At 36.5% G+C, this 24,922-nt stretch overlaps 1 protein-coding gene across 3 annotated transcripts in view; it reads left to right on the top strand.

Annotated features, from left to right (window-relative positions):
• The window catches only part of MYO16 (myosin XVI), a 700,871-nt gene that overhangs the window by 348,347 nt on the left and 327,602 nt on the right, over positions 1 to 24,922 (top strand). For all 3 annotated transcript variants that reach the window (XM_064361880.1, XM_064361879.1, XM_021677383.2), the window contains exons 11-12: positions 1,773 to 1,883; positions 13,261 to 13,326. In XM_064361880.1, coding sequence (XP_064217950.1) covers positions 1,773 to 1,883; positions 13,261 to 13,326 — 177 coding nt within the window. The remainder of the gene's footprint in view (positions 1 to 1,772; positions 1,884 to 13,260; positions 13,327 to 24,922) is intronic.

Here is a 24,922-nt window from a genome sequence, read left to right as displayed (position 1 = left end):
CATGCACGTACTGGAATATTGTGTTTCCTGCTTATACAAATGGTTTGAACTCCAGTGCCATAAAGCTTGCTGCCATGCCACCATTTTAACTAGAATTCATAACAAACCGTGCTCTGACCTTTCAACATGCCTACTACTCAATTTGTGTTTCTATTATTGTGTGTATGTGTGTGTGTCTATATATATATGTATATTGTGTGTATGTGTGTGTGTATATATATGTATATTGTGTGTGTGTGTGTGTCTATATATATGTATATTGTGTGTATGTGTGTGTGTATGTATATGTATATTGTGTGTGTGTGTGTGTGTGTGTGTATGGGTTTTTTTTGTTTTTTGTTTTTGAGACAGAGACGTGCTCTGTCACCCACGCTGGAGTGCAGTGGCTCTATCTTGGCTCACTGCAACCTCCACCTCCTGGGTTTAAGCAATTCTTGTACCTCAGCTTCCTGAGTAGCTGGGATTACAGGCGTGTGCCATCATGTCTAGCTAATTTTTTTTGTATTTTTAGTAGAGGTGAGGCTTTGACACGTCGGTCGCAAACTCCTGATCTCAAGTGATCCACCTGCCTTAGCCTCCCTGTGCTGGGATTGCGGGTGTGATCCACCAGCCTGTGTTTCTATTATTAATACGTTAGGTTTAGAAAGTCCGGAGAGAAAATCAACTGACTTTGTGAATTCACGGAAAAGATTACATTTTGCGAAATGTTCACTAATGTCAGAAAAAATAATCCTAAATTTAGTTTTATTAACAATGTTTAGTACTTTTTATACTATACTTACTTGATAAGAAGAAATATTTATGTTCAAATTGTTTAGCAATGGTATGTACTATTATTAATATATAATACAGATACAAATACAAAATGCAAATATAAACATAGACTACAAACATGAATACAAATATCAATTATTAAAAATTTACTAGGAGTATCAAACAACTCACATTGATACGAATATTCTTGTCCCTTTGCTCCTCTGTGTGTGACATTAAAAACACTACTACCGTATTACAACAAGTGTCTGCTTTTCTCAGCATATTCTGTGTACATCAAATTAAACTTGCCCATTTCTAATTTGAAAATAATGGATTTTCATTTAATTAAAGAATCCAAATTCATCTTTTTTATTTGAAATGTTGCACAGTCTTTAAACTTTCACAGCATATTAAATTGAATAGGAAAGCATTTTTTTCTTTATGACAGTTATTTTAATCTCATAGCTACCTTGATCTTAAAAGTAATATAGAGCAGAATAGAAAGATCTAGAATCTACTTTTAAAACCTAGCCTCATCCTGAATGAATGCAGAATCTAAATTCCATACACATTTCTTCCTTACCATGCCAACAATGGTAACATGAGAAGTTTTGCTTTAGCTTAGGGAACACGACAAATATATGAGCGGTTCGACTGCCTGTCTTTCCGAGGACTGAGAACAGTACGGAGCCGACTAAGATATCAGTAGGGAATAAGAAGAGTCAACATGCTGACATGATCCTGGCATACCTAATGCCTGAGTGACAAGGTAGCAAACGGGGTGTGTGCATCTGCACACCAGGGAGGATAGAACAGAAATTCTCATCTGAATACATTGCTCTGTGACTTCAGATGGTTTTTTTTCTTTTTCATTGAACCATTTCATCTTTTAATAACAGTTCCTAGCTCAGGTTGTCGTTAAACTTTTGACAGGTAATTAAAAGTGGAACATCCAGCTGTGAAGAAAGTTGATTGGAAAGCAATTAGAATTGATCATACTTCCTGTTCTTCCCCAGGTCAAGCTAATGCCTCCTGCCCCAAATGATGACCTGGCAACACTCAGCGAGCTCAATGACGGCAGCCTACTCTATGAGATTCAGAAGCGCTTTGGAAACAATCAGATCTATGTGAGTGCCCTGGAAATTACCTTTGCACTGCTTTTGTCCTGCTGCATATTTTTATCACCCTTCAGTGCTTCAAATGCTACAAGTAAAGGGCTCATTGGAGCTTCTGGTCATGGTGATAGCTTAAGTTGAATTTCTTAAGGTGAGTTCAGTTTCATTCTGGCTCAGTTATAAGGCAAATTCAGCACAGTTCCACATTTTGGAGTTACATATAAACTAATACCCGAGGACAGACACTGGTGCTGCTATTAAACTTTCCTGTTGTCATCGTTGCTGCGAAGATCTCGCTAGAACCAGCAGGATCTGCACATGACGTAAAAATGCTGTCTTCTCTTCTACTTTTCCTGAGCCTCCTAGATCAGGAACAGGAAGCGAAGAGAATACGTTGACTGTGCATGTAAGTCTCCTCTCTATTTGCATGAGAAGAGAAACTGTTGTGGCTCAGAATTTCCAGGAAATGTCTTTGTAAAGTAAATAATTTATACACAGATTCCTGATAGTAGAATACAAAAATGCTGCTCAAATGGTAAACAGCATGGAGAATTTATTTACGTGGTTCTATTCTCATTTGTGTGTTACTTTCCCAGCACTGATAACAAATTAGACAGCTTGTAATATCAAAATCCAGCTCTTTTTCTTCCTCTTTTTCTCTCTCATTCTCTGATTTTATTATATTCTACACAGAGCACAGAGCAATTCAATCAGAATGTCTATAGAGAAATCTGATTATGCATATACCCAGTATTCCTTTTCGATTACACTTGTTTTTTTTTTTTCCTGGTCTAATGAGAAACTGATTAAGTAATTTTCATGTAAATGTGAAATCTGAGATTTCCTTATAAGTAATAAATTGTCAAATGCTGATTAGCCTATGAAAATGCAATGTAGCATCTTAATGCTTAAATAAATTGCCTGCCACTGTAAATACACTTAAAATTAAATACTTCTGTCAAAATTAATGAAATCATGCCATTGGCATAAAGTGGTGAGACCTGATTACTTTGGTCTCTGTTACCACCCTGTTACTTTTGTAAAGTGTGTATTTTTATTCCATTTTCTCTTTTTCCCAGTATTGCAGTGATTTTTTTTTACTCTTAATTATAGAAACCTGGAACTGCCTGAATTATTTTGTCTTTCTTTACCCCTTTGTGCCTTTAAAGTGACATTTCATCTACATATGCATTTAATCTGCTTCTTTCCACCCCTGTGGTAAGCACCCTCATCAAAGTCACTGCCTTCCCTTCTCTAACAGCCTCCTAACTTTCTAGAGGAGACTTCATCATTCTTGTTCAATCTAGTCTCACAATGAACTAGAGTAATTTTTATAAAGCACAAATGTAATCTCAAAACTCCCAGTCTTAAATCTTCTCTACGGCCCACCACTTTTCATGGGACAAAGACCACAGCCCTTATTCCAGAGTCTGGAATCCTCATGATCTGCTCCAAACAGTCACTGAGGACTCTTCTTCACTTATGTCTAAATTACTTGATTATTTCCTGCCTTCCTGCATCAAGGACTTTCCATACACTGGTTTTTCTGTTTGTCTGTTTCCCATAAAGTCCTCTTTCTACTGCATAAAATACTTAGCTTTATAAACTCCCACTCAAATAGTCTCCATTTTTAAGTCAACCTTTCCAGAGCTTCCAGATTACACCATCATGGACTATCTTTCTTTAGAGAATTTATTACAGTTTGTTATTCTATGACTCATTGGTGGTTTGTTAACGTTGGGTTCCGGGGCTGCTCAAAAGCCAAACACCAGAGACGAGGTTGATGAGAGGAAAAGTAGGTTTATTTGGAAAGCTGGCAAAACTGAGAAGATGGTGAGCTTGTGTTCTAATGTAGCTTCTCCAGTTTCTCAGGCTGCCCAGAGGGTGTTTATGGGAGGGACATTTGCAGAAGAGGAGGGTGTTGGTATCAAAAGGTGCATAAGGGCTAGAGACCTCTGGGGACCAGGGAGTGTCTGAGGAGTCGGGAACTTTGTCCTTGTCGGGCTACAACTATCCTCGAAATATTTAACAAAACATAGTTGTTTACACATTTTTCCTGTAATCCCAGAGTTAGTTCTGGAAACTACATGACGGCTGTTTTTGCATTATTATCTCTGTGGTTTAAGATGATCCTAGTCCACGTGCAAGAACATGAAAGCCACTTAACAAAATGGAATTAGTTATGTAAGTTTTTCTGCGTTATCACTCTTTTTTTTTGAGACAGAGTTTCGCTCTTGTTACCCAGGCTGGAGTGCAATGGCGCGATCTCGGCTCACCGCAACCTCCGCCTCCTGGGTTCAGGCAATTCTCCTGCCTCAGCCTCCCGAGTGGCTGGGATTACAGGCATGCACCACCATGCCCAGCTAATTTTTGTATTTTTAGTAGAAACGGGGTTTCACCATGTTGACCAGGATGGTCTCAATTTCTTGACCTCATGATCCACCTGCCTCGGCCTCCAAAGTGCTGGGATTACAGGCGTGAGCCACCGCGCCCGGCCCCCGTTTTCACTCTTTAAACAGCAGATACTTCCTACGTTTTTATCAAACTCCTGTCTCTAGCTTCTCCATACAGTGGACTATCTTCTTAAATAATTTTTTTATACTCAGTTTCTCTCTCTTTCTTGATAGTTTGAGCCACGAATACTGCTCTCTGCTTTGCTAACATTCATATGACATAAATTTGCCACTGTATGAGGCATGGGTTTCCTCTGCTCAATTCCTGAAGTCCAGAAAAGCTCAATTGATTAGGATCAATTGTGTAATAGGAGTGCTGTACATTATGGTGTCTGAAATCACATCTAATAGGTAGACAAGCAATTGAAACATTATGGATTAAACAATAATGTGTGCTTCCCAATGTGTTGTCTGTGGACTAGTAGATAGATGATATTTTATTAATAGTGTGTAATGAAAATAAGTGTTTTTATAGAAACTCTTACAGCAGTTAGTTGGTTTAATTCCTATCTGTTGGAGCTAATAAGAATCAGAGCTTGCATTTCGTATGACTTTTAATCACGTTTTTCTAGTAGTTCGTTATATTATGTTTTACAAAGATATCAGTTTGTAATTAACTGGGACTGAAAGCAAGTAATCCTTCCCCACAAATAGGAAAGCACTAGGTTAGTAGAAACCTCAAAATTCAAATACCCGAATTTGGTCATCGGAGCTCTTCCAACCTGCACTTCTCATGGCCTGTCCCCCCTGGCTCACGGCAGCCCCACCCTCGTCGTTGTCGGGCCGACGCACTTGGTAAGACGGTTGGTACTCGTTTTCCTTCCACACTCCACACCTGATTTCCGGGCAAATGTCACCAGCCCTACCTTCAAGTTACACACAGAAGATCACCCCCACTGCTGCCTCTAGACACATATCTTATTACAGCGATTGCGTTTTGCACTTGCATTTTGTACTGCAAATAAGTGTCTGGGCTTCTCTTGATCTCCCTTCTGTCTGTTCTCAACACAAAAGCCAGAGTAACGTTGTTAGAATGTACATTGCATTATGACACATCTCTGCTAAAAGGATGTCCAGTTCACTAACCAAAGCCAGAGTCTGAGGAAAGGCTCATAAAGCCTCCACTCTTTCCTCTTGCCTTTGGAATTTCTGACGTCAGATGCTGGCACCCTCCCCTGGGTGCCTCTGTCCGGGCCACATTGCTGGCCTTGGTGTCTTGTGAGTGTGGCCAGCACCTCTGTGCAGGCCTTTGCCTGAGTAGTTTGACCTCCATTTGCCTGTTCCTCCCTCCCTTCAGGTCTTCACAGCAGTGTCATCGCTTCTGGAGGCCAGCTGCCTAGTCTATTTCACATCGCAAAATGCACTTCCTATCCTTTTCCTTGATATGTTTCCTCCACAAACTTACCACTCTCTAACATACTGTATATTTTTCTTATTTAGATTCTTATAAATACCATGTGCTGATTCTCCTTACACACACACACACACACACACACACTCTCTCTCTCTCTCTCTCTCTCTCTCTCCCCCTTTCTCTCTCTCTTTCGCTCTCTTTCATGCCCATACTCACCAGAATGCAAGCTCTATAAGGGAAAGAATTCTTGTTTCATTCACTGCAATATATGACCCATAATAAGTTCCCAATAAATATTGAATAAGTGAGTAGACTTCCTCCACCACATCCTCATTTTTAGACAAGAGAAATAAGTTAATATTTATTTATCCATAGCAAACAACTGAGGGTTGAGTTATGACTTTTTTCAGAGCAAAGATAAAATATTTTAGCTGACTTAATCATTTGACCAGGATTTTCATCTCTTTTTGCTACAGTCTGATTTGTTTTATAATGTGATCTTTCAAAACAGATTGTAAATTCCTTTTTTACTGAGTGTATAACCTTCTATTTGGATGTTAGATCAGGGAGTTTCCACAGTCTGTAGTATTAGGAAGTTCTCAAACCTTCATACAGAAAATGAACGGCAGGTGACAAGACACATGCTTACCAGGAAATGCACAGAATACAAGCATTGCATTCTCTGAATACTTACTGCCAATAGTACCAGAGAGAACAGAATATTCAGTCAAATTCCTTTATGGACAGCAAAGAAGTTTGCTGGAAGTATTAATTTTACAAGGACATCAGTGGGACTTGAGACTCATTTTTTAAAAAGCCACAAAATAAACACAAGACCTCCTGTAACATCTGGTTAGCCAAGAGAATTCTGAAACAGATATATTGTAATTGGCACCAAGCAAACCAAAGCAATGAAACATTGCTTGGAAGCTCCTGGTGCACAGCCTGGCTCATTTCAGGCACTTAACATGCCACTTGGGATGACCCAGGTTGATGTAGCAGAGCCTCTTTTTTTTTAACTTTTATTTTAGGTTTGGGTTGTAAAGATTTGTTTCATAAGTAAACATGTATCATGGGGGTTTGTTGTACAGATTATTTCATGGCCCGGGTATTAAGTTCAGTACCCAATAGTTATATTTTCTGTCCCTCTCCCCCATTCCAGCCTCCTCACCTCAGTGACTCTTGTTTCCTTCTTCGCATTCGTAAGTTCTAATCGTTATAGCTCCCACTTAGAAGTGAGAACATGAGTTTGGTTTTCTGTTTCTGTGTTAGTTTGCTAAGGATGATAGCCTCCAGCTCCATCCATGTTTCCAAAAAAGACATGATTTTGCTATTTTTTGTGGCTGCATTGTACCCCATGATGCATATGTACCATTCTTTCTTTATCCAGTCTGTCATTTATGGGCATTTAGCTTGATTCTGTGTCTTTCTATTGTGAATAGTGTTGCAGTGAACAGCCATGTGCATGTAACTTTATGGTAGAATAATTTATATTTCTCTGGGTGTATACCCAGAAATGGGATTGCTGGGTCGAATGGTAGTTCTGCTTTTAGCTCTTTGAGGTATCACCATACTGCTTTCCACAATGGTTGAACTAATTTACACTCCCACCCACAGTGTATAAGTGCTGCACATCTATGACCATCTGTTCCTGGACAAAGCTGACAAAAACAAGCAATGGGGAAAAGACTCCCTCTTCAATAAATGGTGCTGGGATAACTGGCTAACCATATGCAGAAGAGTGAAGCTAGACCCCCCCTTACCCCATACACCAAAATCAACTCAAGATGGATTGAAGACATCAATGTAAAACCCAAAACTATAAAAACCCTGGCAGACAACCTAGGCAGTACCATCCTGAACATAGTAATGGCCAAAGATTTTATGACAAAGATATCAAAAGTAATCATAACAAAAGCAAAAATTGACAAGTGGGATCTAATTAAACTTAAGAGCTTCTGCACAGCAAAATTACTATCAACAGAGTAAACTGACAACCTACAGAATTGGATAAAATAATTGCAAACTATATATCTAATAAAAGTCTAACATTCAGCATCTATAAGGAACTTGAATTTACGAGACAAAAGCAACCCCATTAAAAAATGGGCAAGCCTGGGTGTGGAGGCTCAGGCCCATAATCCCAGCACTTTGGGAGGTCAAGGAGGGTGGATCACTTGAGGTCAGGAGCTCGAGACCAGCCTGACCATGATGGTGAAACCCTCTCTCTACTAAAAATACAAAAATTAGCAGGACGTCATGGTGGACATCTGTAATGCCAGCTACTGGGGAGGTTGAGGCAGGAAAATCACTTGAACCCAGGAGGTGGAGTTTGCAGTTAGCTAAGATCATGTCCCTGCACTCTAGCCTGGGTGACAGAGGGAGACTCCATATCAAAAAAAAAAAAAAAAAAAAAAAAATGGACAAAGGACATGAACAGACATTTCTCAAAAGAAGACATACATGCAGCCAATAAACATATAAAAAAAACCTCAACATCACTGATCATTAGAGAAATACAAATCAAAACCACAGTGAGATACAGTCTTAATGGCTATTATTAAGAACACATGGACACAGGGAGGGGAGCACTATACACGGGGGTCTGTTGGGGGGGAGGGGGGATAGTGGGGGGGTGGGGAGTTGGGGAGGGATAGCATGGGGAGAAATGCCAGATATAGGTGAAGGGGAGGGAGGCAGCAAATCATACTGCCAGGTGTGCACCTGTGCAACAACCTTGCATGTTCTTCACATGTACCCCAAAACCTAAAATGCAATAAAAAAAAAATAAAATAAATAAATAAATAAATAAATAAATACTCATTATAACCATCAAAAAAAAAAAAAAAAAAAGTGTAAAAACAGGCCGGGCACAGTGGCTCACACCTATAATCCCAGCACTTTGGGAGGCTGAGGCAGGTGGATCATGAGGTCTAGAGATTGAGACCATCCTGGCCAACATGGTGAAACTCCATCTCTACTAAAAATAAAAAAATTAACTGGGCATGGTAGCACATTCCTGTAATCCCAGCTACTCAGGAGGCTGAGGCAGGAGAATCACTTGAACCAGGGAGTCAGAGGTTGCAGTGAGCTGGCATTGCGCCACTGTACTCCAAACCTCGGTGACAGATGGACACTCTATCTCGAAAAAAAAGTAAAAAAAAAAAATATTTTGGCCAAGGTTGTGCAGAAAAGAGAACACATAAACTGTTAGGTCCTGTGTTTAAAATCATTTCAAGAGGCTAATGTTGACAAGCTTGTGTCAGAGGTTGAGATTTCTCTCATTTCAAGGATATTTGAAGTTATATAAATGCACACATTTTCCTCAAGCTGAGAGTGCCCCTTGCCTGCTTATCCAGAGCTTCATCTATGACATACTGTGTTGTGCTATGCGATACCTGCTGTGTGGTTCCAGATCATTCCACTCCATCTAAAAGACCCTTTTGAGTACTTAACAAGTATGCTGTGGGGGAAAAGAACCTTAATATATTAGAAAAATGAGTTGAGGGAATTCTCATTATTTTTCCAATTTAAAAAATTATTTATCTGCAGTACCTTTAAAATGCTCCATTTCATTAAAACAGGCTCCTTCCTTTTGATGATTTATACAAAATTATACTCTATGACTTTACAGTAACATTAATTCACATTATTATAAATCATTTTTGTTTCTCTCAAAATGGATTTTCAGAGACAGTCTCAAATACCTTCAAAAATCAGACCTCCAATTTAAAAATTATACCTCAAGAGAAAAATGCAATTTTAGTGGTATTTATTACTTGCTTTATAAATGTCTTATCTTCTTTAATCAACACATTTCTAAATTCACTCACAATCTGCTTTCTAGCTCCATTTTTCTTCTCTGGAATTTAACAGTAGTTTTCAGATACTACATTAGTAAGATCCTCTTCAGATGTATTATTTCACTTTTATTTCTTATTTACTTGGGTGTAGAAAACTGAGCAATCCTTCTTTTACATAAATGTTTGATTGAATATCAACACAAAAACAAAGTAATGCACAACTCATTAGTGTGTAGCTTAATGAACTTTTATTTCATGAACACATCCACGTAACCTGCAGCTTCACAATGAAATAGAAGAGAAGGTCCTTTCGCAATCCACACTTAGTTATTACAAAATATTCTGACATTTACAACTATAGATTGGTTTTGTCTGTGTCTTTTAACTTTATATAAATGCAATCTCTTTTGTAGTATTCCTTTCATTATTATGTTTCTAATAATATTCAGCTATACTATTGCTTATTAAGAACAACTAATTTTTGTTAATGAAAAGTAAACTACTAATTTATCCACTCTACAGTTGAGGAACCTTTGAGTTATTTCCACTTTTTTGGTAATTATGAATAATGTAGACAGTTTTACACCTTTTTATTTTTTGGCCCACATAAATATTTCTCTGGGGCCATTAAAAATGAGTTTTCTTTCTTTTTCTTCTTGATACATAGGAGTTTTTACGTATTCAAGATATTCTTTTTGTTGGGAGACATACATATTGAAAGCATTTTCTTATAGTTTATAGCTCATATTGTACTCTTCAAATAGTGTATTTAAATGAAGAAAAGTGTACAGCTTTGCAGATTATTTAGGGTTCATATTTTTTGTGGCCTGTTTAAGAAAACTTGGCTTTGGTTAAGAAAATATTTTCCTACATTTTCTTTATAAAGGTTGATTATTTTAGCATTTACATTTAAAGTATTTTGGTGCTGATCATAATTCTTAAAGACACATTCCCAATGCCATAATTCAGAATGTTGGAATCTCAAAAGATCGAAATCCCCCAAAATCAAAATCCCCAAAGTCTAAAATCACAAATATCTGTAATCCTGCACATCACAATCCTGAAAGAATAAAATTCTGATTGTTAAAATCCTGAAATCTGAAATCTGAATTCTGAGAAAGGGATTATTGTGTTTTTTGTTGTATGCAGAAGAGTTGCGTCGTGATTTTCACTTGTAGAATTTTGGACATTAGGTATTTCACTCTTCTGGGATTTCAGCATCCAGGATTATGTTGTTTAGGATGGCGTTTTTTGGGATTATGGCCCAAACCCAAGGCATATTATATTACCCATGTGGAAATGATTTTACAATGGTAAAAGGAGGATCCAGATGAAAATTTTTCCCACATGGGTCTCCCCACTGCCTGGCCACAGCACCTTTGTCCTAAACAGGTGACCACAGGGAGTGGGTTCATGTTCTAGGATCTGTCTTCTTTTGTATTGGTCCATGTGTTCATAAACCAATCCCAAAATATCTTAATCATTACAGCTATATAGTCAGTCCTGAAAAATAGTCCCGTAAGTTTGTTCTTAAACATGTATTAGCTAATCATGACTTTTGATTCATGTATACGTTAAAGTCAATTTAACAATTTCAATTGGATTTTTATTGGTATGGCATCAGATACATAGACTAAGTGGAAATAATTGAGATTTTTACAATATTTGATTTTTCATTTCACAGAATGTTATGGCCCTTTGTTTGGCCATCTTTAATTTCTCTGGAGCAATTTTTACTTTTTGGTGTAGAAGTCTTTCCCGTATGTATTAAATTTGTTTCTCAACATTTCTTCATGTTTTGAGGACATAATAAATGTTTGCCTGTTTGTTTGTTTGATGGAAAACAAGAAGAAAAATTTATTTTCTAATTGTTCATGGGTAATATATAGAAAATACAATTTTGATTTTTTTATATTCATTTTTTATCCATCAAGCTTGCTAAAGTTATATGTCAGTGTAAATTTACATAAACATTCCATTGGTTTTCACCATCAATGTCATAGAGTCTGCAAATGATGAATTTGATTTCTTTTTTTAAAAAAAGTCATACCTTTTTTTCTTACATTATTTCATGAGATAGAACTTCACTACAGAGACTGGAAGTGGCACTAATAGGTGCCCTGTATATTGCCAGTCCCAGAATAAAAGCTTTGAGTGTTTCAACATTAAGAAAGTTCTTTTCAGTAGCTATGCCATAGGTATTATTACTTTTCATTAGATTAAGGAAGTCTCATTATATTCATGGTTTTCAAAGTTATTTTTTAATCAGTAATAGTTAATTTTTAATCAATAATAGGCATTGGATATTGTTAAATGCTTTATCTCCATTTATAGAGATGATCATATGTCTTTTTAACGCTTTTTTTTTAGTGTTATTAGTTACAAGTATTGATTTTCAAATATGAAATCGAACTTGCATTTCTAGAATAAAGCTATTTGGCTGAGATGTATTATCATTTTTACTAAATTGCTGGGTTCAATTTGTTAATATTTTGCTTAGGATTTTTACATGTATTTTAATGAGAGAGTTCAGTCTGTAATTTTCCTTTATCACAATATTTCTATTAGATTCTAATGTCAGTTTTATGAGATGTTCTTAAAATGAGAAGTGTTCCCTTTTCTGTTATTTTCTGAAATAATTTGAACAATATTTGTTTATTTTGTATATCAATGTTGGGAAGAATTTACCAGTGAAGCCTAAGTTTTCTTTGTGGAAAAATATTTTAGACATAGATTCAGCTTACTTTATAGGAAAATAACTAACCAGAATTTCTGTCTTTTATTGTGTCAGTTTTGGCATGATGTATATTCCTAGGATTGTTGTCTACTTGACCTAAATTTCCAAACTTAGTGGCTACAATATGGTTCATAATACCATCTTCACCTGTTTCTATGTCTGTAGAATCTGTAGTGATGTTATATTATTGATTGCTATTGGTAGTTTGTGCATTTTCTCTTGTTTTATGAATCAGTTTTTCTGGGGTAAATTGTAATTTTTTCAAAGGATCACCTTTTGACTTTTTCTCCCTATTTCATTGATTTATGCTTTAATTTTGATTATTTATTTATTTTACTCATTTATTTCTTTATAATTGACATACTTTTTTAAACTTCTTGAAGTTGATACTTAAATCATTAATTATGACTCCTTTTATTTCTTTCCTAACTTGTATTCTAGATTATAATTTTTATCTTAAGTAGACCTTTAGTTGCATCACACAAGTTATGATATGTTATAATAGAAATAATCTTATTTGCATTTTAATTCCTTTTTAACTCATGAGTTATTTTCAGATAAATTGAAAACTTTCCTAATGTTTGCTGATTTTCTAGGTATCTACCAGTGACTTCGATATCTTTTTAATTAAAAATAAGCTTTTTTTACTGCATATTTTTAAGGGATACAACATGATTTTTGTTTGCTTTTTTGTTTTTGTTTTTGAATTTTTGGACAGGATCTCACTCTTTCACCCAGGCTGGAATTCATTGATGAGACATCACCTTACTGCAGCCTCAACCTCCCAGGATTTAACTATATCATTTCTTATATGTTCAGTGAAATAAAGCCTGTTTTATTTAATATGAATTATTTAATTCATTTAATATTTTAAATTCCAAACTTTAAAAGAAATTACAAAATATTTAAAAATTACAAAATATTAAAGTAGATTTTTCTCATTTTTTATATTTGATACAATGATTTTTAAATTATATGATTTTTATTTTTTAAAGATTCTATTTATATGAATCATGAACTGTTGGCCTTCCTTTTTTCACAGACATTCATTGGGGACATCCTTTTGCTTGTTAACCCATACAAGGATCTTCCAATTTATTCTTCCATGGTGAGTACAAAATTTTAAATATCATTGAATAATGTATAGTAATATTCTCTAGACATGCATATTTGTGTCAAATAACTAAAAAATTAAGTAAGGCAAACTTCTAAAAAATTTTTTTAAATTCTGAATTGAATGATTGCATAGTAGTGACTTTAGTTCATTTTGAGGCAACATTGAAAATCAGTTATTTTGTCAAAAGGTTTCTTTGCACTTAAAATGTGTAATTTGTTTATGACTATACCCATTAGACAGACTTCTAAAATTAAATACTATATGAATATATTTCCCATACATTCTTGACTAACTCAAGATAACTTGGCTTAGAGCCCTTATTTGAACATGTGACTTGTTCCTGAAGAGGTCGATGATGTTAAAGCAATGGGAATAAGAAAGGGAAATATTTCATGTTTATATTTTCCCAAATGACTTGCCAGGTTTAATTACGAGGCCCTAAAAATTAAAATAGAAATTGCTTGTAGAAAACTATACCCTTCAATTGAAAATTCAATATGATCTTTGAGTAGAAGTGAGTCAAAAATACTATATCATAGGAGCTTTGTGTGTGTGTGTAATCACAAGGCTAGTCCCACTAATAGAGAACAGGAGCCTGCCAGAAACTAGGAGGCAGGTGGTGAGTATATGTTTCTGAACCCATGGGTCATACATAGATGTTGGGGGGCAGGGAGGAGGACAGAGAGAGGAGAGAGAGAGAGAGAAATGCTTCCAAGTTCCTAGGAAATCAAATATGTATTTTCACAGAAATAGTTCATGAGAACAAGAGATCATCCCCTCACCACCCCACCCTCCACCCATCTTATCAAAAGTCAATTCTGGCTGGACTCGGTTGTTCATGCCTGTAATTCTAGCACTTTGGGGGACCAACGCTGGCGGATCACTTGAGGCCAGGAGTTTTAGACGAGCTTGGGCAACATCATGAGACATCCATCTCGACAAAAAAAGAAAAAAAAATTAACCAGCCATGGTGGTGTGTGCCTGTGGTTCCAGCTACTCAGGAGGCTGAGGCAGGAGGATCACTTGGGCCCAGGAGGTTGAGGCTGCAATGAGCTGTGATTATATTACTGTACTCTAGCCTGGAAGACAGATCCAGATCCCATCTCTAAATAGAATAAAGTAAAGTTAAATTAAATTTAAAAGTCAGTGCCTTGATTACATTAAAGCTGTGTTGAAACCTTCCTACTCCCCTCATTCATATGGCTCCTATGCCAGCCTCACCCTGTGCAATCTAAGGGTGTATGTGAGCATGAGAGACTACAGCAAGGGAATCACCCATGATCATTTCAGGAGTTGTGTCCAAGGACTGAAATTAATCGGACATATGCTTATTAAATGGCTTTGAGAAAAAGCTCAGTTCTGTATCTTTCACTTTGTTGTTGAATCCTAATATTTATGTGAATATGTGTGTTGAAGTATAATATAAACGTTGCATAACATGCAAATATTAAATGTTCTGTTCAACTAATGTATACAAAGTGATGACCCTCTTAAAACCATCATGCAGATGAAAAAGTAGAGCATTAGTAGGGTCACAGAGGTTTCTCATGTCCTGTCTGAGACATGACATACCTCCCCAAAAGACAGCACAATTCTGACTCCTATTTCCCTCCCCTTTGCGTAGATGAACTTCATGTGGGTGAAACCTTGCAGGCTGTCTTTCTCTGTACCTAGCTGCTTCCTTTCAATATTATGGAAGGGAGATACACCCATGTTTTTGTGTGTAGTGATACAATAAATACAATAGGTTATTTTCTTTTGTATTGCTATATAAAATTTCCTTTTGTGGATATATGGCGGTCTAATTAACTGTTGATGGAGATTTTGTCTTTTGAAGCAAGAATATTACTGCTGTGAACATCCTCACAAATGCTTTTTTGATAACATATGTACGTCTTTTGTTGGAAAGAGTGGAATTGGTACATCAAAGTGTATACATACATTGAGTTTTGATAAATACCAACAGTTTTCTGAGTGGTTGTACTAAGGCATATCTACAATTTAATACAGAAAGAGTTGCCTCTCTTCTTTGCTCAATTTTATTTGTCTATTTATCATTCTACCGGGTATATACAGTGGAATCTTATTGTTAATTTGTGTCTCTCTGGCAAACAATGGTATTAACCACATTTTCACGTAATTACTGTACAGTTATATCCTGTTTTGTGATGCATCCATTCCAGGATTTTATCCTGCTTTGAAATTAAAAAGTTTAAAATTGGTTCATCTACCTTTTTCATTGACTTGAAAGATCTTTAAGCATTCTGGATTCTCAATGCTTATTGAAGACATCTTCTAAGAAGTAGGGGTCAAGATTCATTTTTTAAAAATGTGTATAGATTTGACAAAGTACTGTTTCTTAAAAAGACCATCCTTGGCCGGGCATGGTGGCTCACGCCTGTAATCCCGGCACTTTGGGAGGCCGAGGCGGGTGGATCACGAGGTCAAGAAATCGAGACCATCCTGGCCAACATGGTGAAACCCTGTCTCTACTAAAAAATACAAAAAACAATTAGCAGGGTGTGGTGGCGGGTGCCTGTAGTCCCAGCTACCTGGGAGGCTGAGGCAGGAGAATTGCTTGAACACAGGAGGCGGAGTTTGCAGTGAGCCGAGATCAGGCCACTGCACTCCAGCCTGGTGCCTGGCGACAGAGCAAGACTCTGTCTCAAAAAAAAAAAAAAAAAAAGACCATCCTTTCTCCAGGACGTCATACTGGCACTTTTACATAAATCTGGTAACCATATATGAATGGATATAGAGTTTCCATTGAGTTTCATTGGTCTATCATAATACGTTTTTATGCTTTGTACTCTAAGTCATCCACCTTTGATCTTCAAAATTGCCCTAGCAATGAATTCCTGGCCCTGTCCTTTAAGGTTTAGAATCATTTGTCAATTTTAGGGGGCTGAGAGGAGTCCTCCTGGGATTTTGAATTTGATTGCATTATATTTACAATTCAGTTTAGAAACAGATAATAAAAATGTTAGTAGTACTGAGTCTCTTAACTATATTCATTTATTTAAAGCTTTAAAATTTGAAGTTTAGTGTATCGTCCTGTGTGCTCTTCTAGAAGATATCTTGCATAGTGTTCATTAAATATTTTTAAGTGCTGTTATAAATAATCATTTTAAAATTTTATTTTCCAATGGTGTGTGCTCCCTGTATGTATAAAAACACAATAAAAATTTTTTTACCTTAAATCCAGCAAGTTTGTAAAATTTATTAGCTATAAAATTATCTAGTGTGTTTTAAAAATGCTATGTGTACACAGTCTTATTGCCTGAAACAATAATAATTTTATTTATTTGTTTAAAATCCTATTATTAGTCTGTTCTTATGTTAATGGATTGGATTACCAGAATAATGTCAGATACTATTAGTAATTTCATTTAAAAATACATATATTTCTGATCTCAGGAGAAACTTTTAGTAATTAAGCCTTAAGTATAAAAATGGTTATAAATTTTACATAAATACCGGTTATCAGATGAAGGAAAGTTCATTTTATTGCTCTCTTAAGAAGGCTTTATTATAGAAAATGTATTGAATTTTATCAAATGTAAGTATTTTTTCGTACCAGTTGTTGATAAGAATATTTTTCTCCTTTATTTTGCTTGTGAATTATATTTCTTGATTTTGAAATATTAAACTTACCTTGCATTTTTGATGTTTTATCCTTTTCTTTATATTACTGGAGTCTTAATATTTTGCCTAGGGCATCTATGTTCATGACAAATATAAGACTCCAATTCTTTTTTCACTTAAAAAAATCTGCTATAGCAAAATTATTCTGGTTTCATAAAGAGAATACTCTGTTTTCTAGTCTCTAAGTTTGTAAACTTGATATTATTTCTCTCTTAAATGTTTAGAAGAATTCACAACTGAAACCATTAGGACCTGGTATTTTCTATTTTCTTTTCTCTCTCTCTCTCTCTCTCCTCTCTCTCTTTCATTCTTTCTTTCACCATTAGGACCTGGTATTTTCTTTTTCCTTCCTTCCTTCCTTCCTTCCCTCCTTCCCTCCCTCCCTCCCTCCCTCCTTCCTTCCTTTCCTCCCTCCCTCCCTCCCTCCCTCCCTCCCTCCTTCCTTCCTTCCTTCTTCATTCTTTCGAGACGAAGTCTTGCTCTGTCGCCAAGCTGGAGTGCAGTGGCTCAATCTTGGCTCACAGCAACCTCTGCCTCCTGGGTTCAAGCAATTCTACTACCTCAGCATCCCAAGTAGCTGGAACTACAGGCACATGCAACCACACCCAGCTAATTTTTGTATTAGTAGAGACGGGGTTTCACCATGTTGGCCAGGACCTGACCTCCATCTCTTGACCTCGTGATCTGCCCACCTCAGCCTCCCAGAGTGTTGGGATTACAGGCGTGAGCCACCACACCTGGCCAGGACCTGGTTTTCTTTCCGAGAGGGTTTTAGTTCTGGATTTAATTTCTTTGACATACATAGAACAGTTCACATTCTTTTTGTGTTAGTTTTTAATGACTGCATTTTTTAAGAATTGTATTACATTTAATCTTCAAAAGCTTTCGGCATAAAATTATTCATAGTTCTCTTTATCTTTTTAATTTTTGTAGAATTTTGAGTGGCTTCTTTTTATTCCATGTGTTGGTAATTTGTGACTTTTCTGACTTTAAAATTTCCCTCTTTCTAATTTATTTGGGTATAATTTGATTATTGTTTATGTTGTATAGATATAGCCTTCATTTCCTGCCTTTTCTAAAATAAGTACTTGAGGCTTTTTTATTTTGCTTTAAATGTAACTTCACTGAATTCTACATGTTCGATATTTTATAAATTCATTATCAATTAGTTTAAGGTATTATCTGTTTCCATTTGTGATTTCTTTCTATAAAAATCTACATATAGGTGTGTGTATATATATGTATATATGTGAGAAGTCCATAAAAATACAAACTGAATTAATCTTTTTTTTCTACTTTTATTTCTCTTTGACCACAGCCTAGATAATTGGCTGGCCATATTTTAAATTATCTTTCTGTTGTTTTAAATCTGCTGATAAAATCATTCCTTAAAATATTGATGTCTGTTACGTGATTCGTTTCAATGCTAAAGTTTTCTTTTTATACTCTTAGGGTTCCCAGGTTTCTGGTGAAATTCTTCATCTTCATCTTGCCACCTGTTCTCTTGAACATGTTAATCAGTGTTATTTTTAATTCTGTGTATTATGACTCTAATATTGGGGTCTGTTTCTACTATGTGACTCGTGTGTGTGTGTGTGTGTGTGTGTGTGTCGGTTTTACATATAAGGATATATTTACTGACATTCATGGGCATTTTTGATGGAATATTGAACTTTCCATATAGAAAAACCGTAGGGTCCAGGAAGATGTTATCTTCCTTCCAAGAAGATTTGGCATTTCCTCCTAGTTGGCACATAAGTTGTAGACAGACCACCTTGACCCTGTGAAGTCTCGTTTAATTTTTTATTTTAATTTATTATTATTTTTCATTTGATCTCTTCGAAAAGGGAAACCCCCTTACGAGTCTTAGGTGAAAAGTCAGGCTGATGTTCATTTTCTTTTCCTCTGTTTCTGAACCCTGAACTTGGCTTTGTGTCTCCCCAGTATTGTGTGAGGCTGCTCAAATCTCTGCTGAGCTTGAGGCACTTAGGCTGACTTCCCGTGATGCTGCTGAGAGACAGTCAGCACAGTGGCAATGTGTGCTGGGAGGAGCGGATGGAAAAGATCCAGTGTGGCCCGGGGCATCCTGATTTTCTTTCTTTTTCTTTTCTTTTCTTTTTTTTTAAAGACGGAGTTTCACTCTTGTTGCCTAGGCCGGTGCTATCTTGGCTCATTGCAACCTCCCCCTCCTGGGTTCAAGCAATTCTCCTACCTCAGCCTCTTGAGTAGCTGGGATTATAGGTATCTGCCACCATGCCTGGCTAATTTTTATATTTTTAGTAGAGATGGTGTTTCACCATGTTGCCCAGGCTGATCTCAAACTCCTGACCTCGTGATCCACCTGCCCGAGCCTCCCAAAGTACTGGGATTACAGGCGTGAGCCACTGTGCTCTGCCCACATCCCGATTTTCTTCAAGACCTTGGCTCCCTAAGTCCTTGCTGCTCTGTTGATTTTATTATCCCTGCAATCAGATGCTTGATTTGTATTTTATCTAGTCTTTGCAGTTGTTCATGGTTAGGAGAATTTGACTGATACTAGCTGCTTCATTACAGCTACAGGGTAAAGTAGGCTACATCTATTTCTATTGCATTGGTGTCAGATCATTTGCCCTCAAATATCTACGTTAGTTTGGCATTGCGTGCCTTTTATTTTTTAATTCTGTATGCATCTTTTCAAAAGGGGCGGGAGGAGAAAGAGAGAGAGAAAAACAAACCCTATTTAAAGTTACTGTTAATATATTATTCCTGGCTTATGTTTATGGTCACAGTTGATTGTAGAGTTAACAAGAATTAACAGTGAGACAAAAGTCAGCTTTGAATCATGGAATGAAAAGTTTTTTTAAAAAAAGACTCTTATTTAGATGCTTCTATGGATCTAGAGGTAAAGTTTTATGTCTTAGCCAAAATTTAACATAGTAAATTTTTATTGTATGACACAACTTGCCATACTATAGTGTCTTGTGATGGGAAAAAAGTGTTAACTTCTGGTATGTTTGTTTTGAAAGTGTTGACAGTCGTATTTTTAATGGTTTTAAATAATGTGTTGTATTTGCAGTTTTTTCAGAAATACACATTTGTAAAGAAAAGGAGAAACACATTAAGAGACGTATTTGTTTATTAATGTAAGAATGAGATATAATACATTGAGATTGTTACCAGAACAATCACAGTCAATTCTAACTTTATATTCATCATTTCTAACTCTGTCATACAATAACAATGGAAAATAAATACAAAACATATCAGGTAAAGGGTGAACTGATGTAAAGCTTACCATAAAATCGCCTACTTTTTGTAGGTCATAAGAAAATGTAAAAATGTCTAGTCTTTCTGGACTTGACATCTATTATGTAGACTCAAATAGCTTGTACTCTCCTCGCCTACAGGTGATAACCCATAAAATTATAGATATTAGGTTGATACAAGGACATACATTTTACATTGAATTAGTGGTTATTCCCTGTAGCAATATTAGTGTCTAGTAAATACCGCCAAGTAGTCACGTATCAGGTATTCATTACAACAATCTTGTCCTCAGGCCACACAACAAAAATTTATTTCTTTTTATTTCTAGTGATTATCATTGTATTATGTCTGTTGTTTTAAATGACACATTTTATTCAAATATTTGGGTTTCTTCCCATGTCAATCACTTTATAAGAGAAAAAAACAAAGCATTAAATATGACTACATCTGTAAAGATTACAAAGACCAGGAGAGTGACTTCTCTGTTTTGTGTTGAAAATAAACTCACATATAACATCTGGATTTTAGTTTTATTTAATTATTATTAACTCTGTTATATTAAGCCTTTGTGTAATGTTCATTTTTATTTCTGGCAAGTTACTAATCATGGACGTAGAACACGCTTGAGGCAAACTTCATTTTGAGACTGATGTCTACACAAGGCAGTAGCCAGCCCCCCGAGTTAGGTTGCTTGCTGCCACAGCAGTGCTGATCTGATGCTAGCAAGGACCACTGCCGAGACGTGGGTCACATGCGGGCGAGTCAGCACGCAGTTCCAAAGGCAGTACAGCCAACCAGGACAGCGTCTGTTATTGTGCTGCCTATTTATGTCGAAGACAAGTAATATTCAGTTTATTTTTTTTAAGTTTTGAACTTTGTGTTTTCTGAGGAATTTGTAAATTTCGTTTTTTTAAAGTATACTTTAAGTTCTTGGGTACATGTGCAGAAGGTGCAGGTTTGTTACAATTAAACATGTTAGATATAGGGGAGAAAGAGAAAACAGAAAGGAGCCAGATCTTCCTGCGTGGACTTTACGAGAAAGCAACCCTAAACATCAGAAACAAAGATGCATCATCAAGCCAACAACCATCTGGTGACTCTAAAAAAGTACATTTCATTAGATATTTAGCGTGTCCTCATCCTTGAGCACTGTGCAGACATTCTAGGAACAAAACACAAATAACAATGAAAAAATTATAGACTTCACTTCTAGCTGAGGACAACAATTAAATAGCTGTTTGAGGGTGTGCAGTCCTAACAGGCAAGTCAAGAGGTTGGAAAGGAAATAAATCCTATCAGGTTTTTAAAAAGCATCACAATGAAAAAGAAATGTGGCTCTAGTCCTTTCTCCTGCTCAAAATACACTCCCTCTTTTGAGCAGGAGAAAGGACTAGATCCACATGATGGGGTTTAAAAAATATACAGGACTGTTTAGAGAAATACACCACGCAATTTGATGTGAGCAAGAAGTTCGAAAACCTAAACATTTGCAATTCTAGGAAATGAAAACAGCTGCCATTGTTTAGTGCTTATTACATGGCAGAACCGCCTCAGTGGCTTTCCATGTATCGTCACATTTCATCTTATTACGTGGCAGAACCGCCTCAGTGGCTCTACATGTATTATCACATTTCATCTTATTACATGGCAGAACCGCCTCAGTGGCCTTACATGTATTGTCACATTTCATCTTATTACGTGGCAGAACCGCCTCAGTGGCTTTCCATGCATTGTCACATTTCATCTTATTACACGGCAGAACCGCCTCAGTGGCTTTCCATGTATCGTCACATTTCATCTTATTACGTGGCAGAACCGCCTCAGTGGCTTTCCATGTATCGTCACATTTCATCTTATTACGTGGCAGAACATTTCATCTTATTACGTGGCAGAACCGCCTCAGTGGCTCTACATGTATTATCACATTTCATCTTATTACATGGCAGAACCGCCTCAGTGGCTTTACATGTATTATCACATTTCATCTTATTACATGGCAGAACCGCCTCAGTGGCTTTACATGTATTGTCACATTTCATCTTATTACACGGCAGAACATTTCATCTTATTACATGGCAGAACCGCCTCAGTGGCTCTACATGTATTATCACATTTCATCTTATTACATGGCAGAACCGCCTCAGTGGCTTTACATGTATTGTCACATTTCATCTTATTACACGGCAGAACTGCCTCAATGGCTTTACATGTATTATCACATTTCATCTCAAAAGGCAAGCAAATCATTATAAGAATTGTTATTTCTACTCTGCAGATGAATAAGCTGAGACTTGAGATTAAGCAGATTTTCTAAAGTCTTCCCAAGAGTGGCAGAGCTAGCATCGAAGTCCAGGTCATGCAATTCTAGAGCAAATGCTTGGCAGGCTTCTCTCAGCAGCATGAGTGCTGCACCCAGAGGCAGACAGTTTCATTATTATTATTATATGTGATCTTTTTAAAAAAGCAATCACATACTTTCTCAAAATATGTCACCTATACATAGGTATACAGTTAACAAATAGGACGTCTATGCAGGCATGCAGAGTGGGATGTTCATAGCATAGTGCAACACCAGCAGCCCTGGCCATGTGGAGCCATTGGCATCTGGGAGGTTCCACAGAGTTTCTAGGCTCGCCACAGATGGGGGCCAGTGGCTTAATGGCTCTCTCATAAGCTATGGAAGTGTTGGTGGCTTTAGAAATCAGAACATGGCAGGATTCTGCAATCTGCTGGTGGTTTATTGAGAAGTATAACGCACAGTGAAAAAAGAAAGGAGGGACTTTATCCATAAAAAAGGAAGAAGGAACTTATTCACTAGAATCAGGGTCTAACAAAGATTAGCAAGGCTGATCTCTTGTCATCTCACCTATGGGCTAAAACGGAGTGCTTAAAATATCCCCTGACCAGGAATTCTCTCGTTTCAAATGATACAAATAAGGAAAGAAAACAGTGAAGTGAAGAGAAAAGGCAGGTGGGGAAGGAAGTGGCTGGGCCTGATGATATTTACTGGACCTAATCAGAATGTGCAATACTAGCAATGAGAATGGTAATCAATAAAAAAGTGAGATGGCTTGCCCGTCACTCAGAAAACAGGAACTGCATAAGCGGAAATCCTCGAGGTTTTATAGAATTTCACTGTCATGATTACTTCCATAATTATATAATGTACAAAGCATAGAATCAGCATCAAGCAACGTGTTGCCAGGTGGTAGCAATGGACTATTCCACAACGTGAGCTGTAACACTGCATGGGAAAGAGATTTACAAGAAAAGGGAGCTGAGAGAGGTTATGAGTTTATTAGGAAAAACTTTCTTTAGACACTCAAGGCTCATCACCACATCTACTGTCCAGTAAAACTTGGCATAAAGAGACTATGTAAGCCCAAATAGATCCAAATAAATAAAATTTAAAAACCCTAGCCAGCCGCGGTGGTGGTATGCACCTGGAGTCCCAGCTACTGGGGAAGCTGTGGCAGGAAGGTTGCTTGAATCCAGGAGATGGAGTCTGCAGCGATCAATAATTGGGCCGCTGCACTCCAGCCTGGGCGGCCGAGCAAGACCCTGTCTCAGAAAAAATGAAAATGAAAAACACATAATGAGAAAGTGAAATGAACTCATGTACACGAAGATTGATACATGATCCAGGTGCTCTCTTGAACATCTAATGAAATTCTCATTTACAAAATAGAGAGTTGAAAAACATTTTGTCAAATTAGATTCTAAGTCTATGTTGGACTTGGGGAGAAGTGAAATAGTGTTAGTAAAGGTTTTCAAAAAGAACAGAAATTGGATCTGCTGGAAAATGAAGCTGGACTAAAACTCCTTAGTTTTATGAATTATAATGTGTATATCAGTATCATTTAATTATTCTTAGTATTCATTTAACTTCTGGGCTAATTAAAAAATGAAAAAAATTCAAGCAGAATACAACAGATAGTTGTGTGCCCACCACCCATATTGGTTTCATATCTCTTTTAAAAACATTTAAAATTGAAAGTGCTGTATTTTTTTCACATGTACTTTTGTGATTGGGATGCAGCTTTAAGGGTGTGGTAAGAAAACACTGTGTCCTAATTTAATTGTTACATTTATTTTCTGAGTAGTACAAAAAATGATGTATGTTTTAATTATATGGTGTCTTAGATTAGATAGATGGCATGTTGTTCTGTAAACACAGGGTAAGTGCCACTTCAACCCACGTCTTTTAATAAGCAGTGATAACGGTTACCTTGCAGTTTTTATCCTTCCATCCGGTATTTTATATGTTTACTATATACATGGACACATAGATACATTCAAGAAGTGGGTACACCATTGTTTTCTATATTTTAATTAACTCATAACATTAACTATATTCTTTTACCAAAAAAAGCTGTTCATCAGCCCTCTCGCTTTCAAAAATTTTTCATTTTGAAATTTCAGACCTAATTTATTCTAAAGTCCCTCTAGTATTTTATTGTAATGACACACAACCAGTTATATTTGTCTGTTAATCTTATTATAGACATTTAAGTTATTTCTGTATTTTCTGCTCTTACAAAGAGTCCTAAGAATTGTTTTATGAATTCTCTTTTTGCTCATGTTTGAGAGTTTCAACAGGGATATTCCCAGTTGAACATGAATCTTCAAGTTTAGAAGTTATTTCCAGATGATTCTTCCAATTAGCTAAAAATACAAGACTCGGTAGTATAGACAT

The sequence above is a fragment of the Aotus nancymaae genome, unplaced genomic scaffold (assembly GCF_030222135.1).
Source record: "Aotus nancymaae isolate 86718 unplaced genomic scaffold, 86718_ANA_hifiasm-v0.15.2.pri h1tg000044l, whole genome shotgun sequence".
Classification (NCBI taxonomy): Eukaryota; Metazoa; Chordata; class Mammalia; order Primates; family Aotidae; genus Aotus; species Aotus nancymaae.
This window is presented reverse-complemented; position numbering and strand designations above follow the sequence as displayed.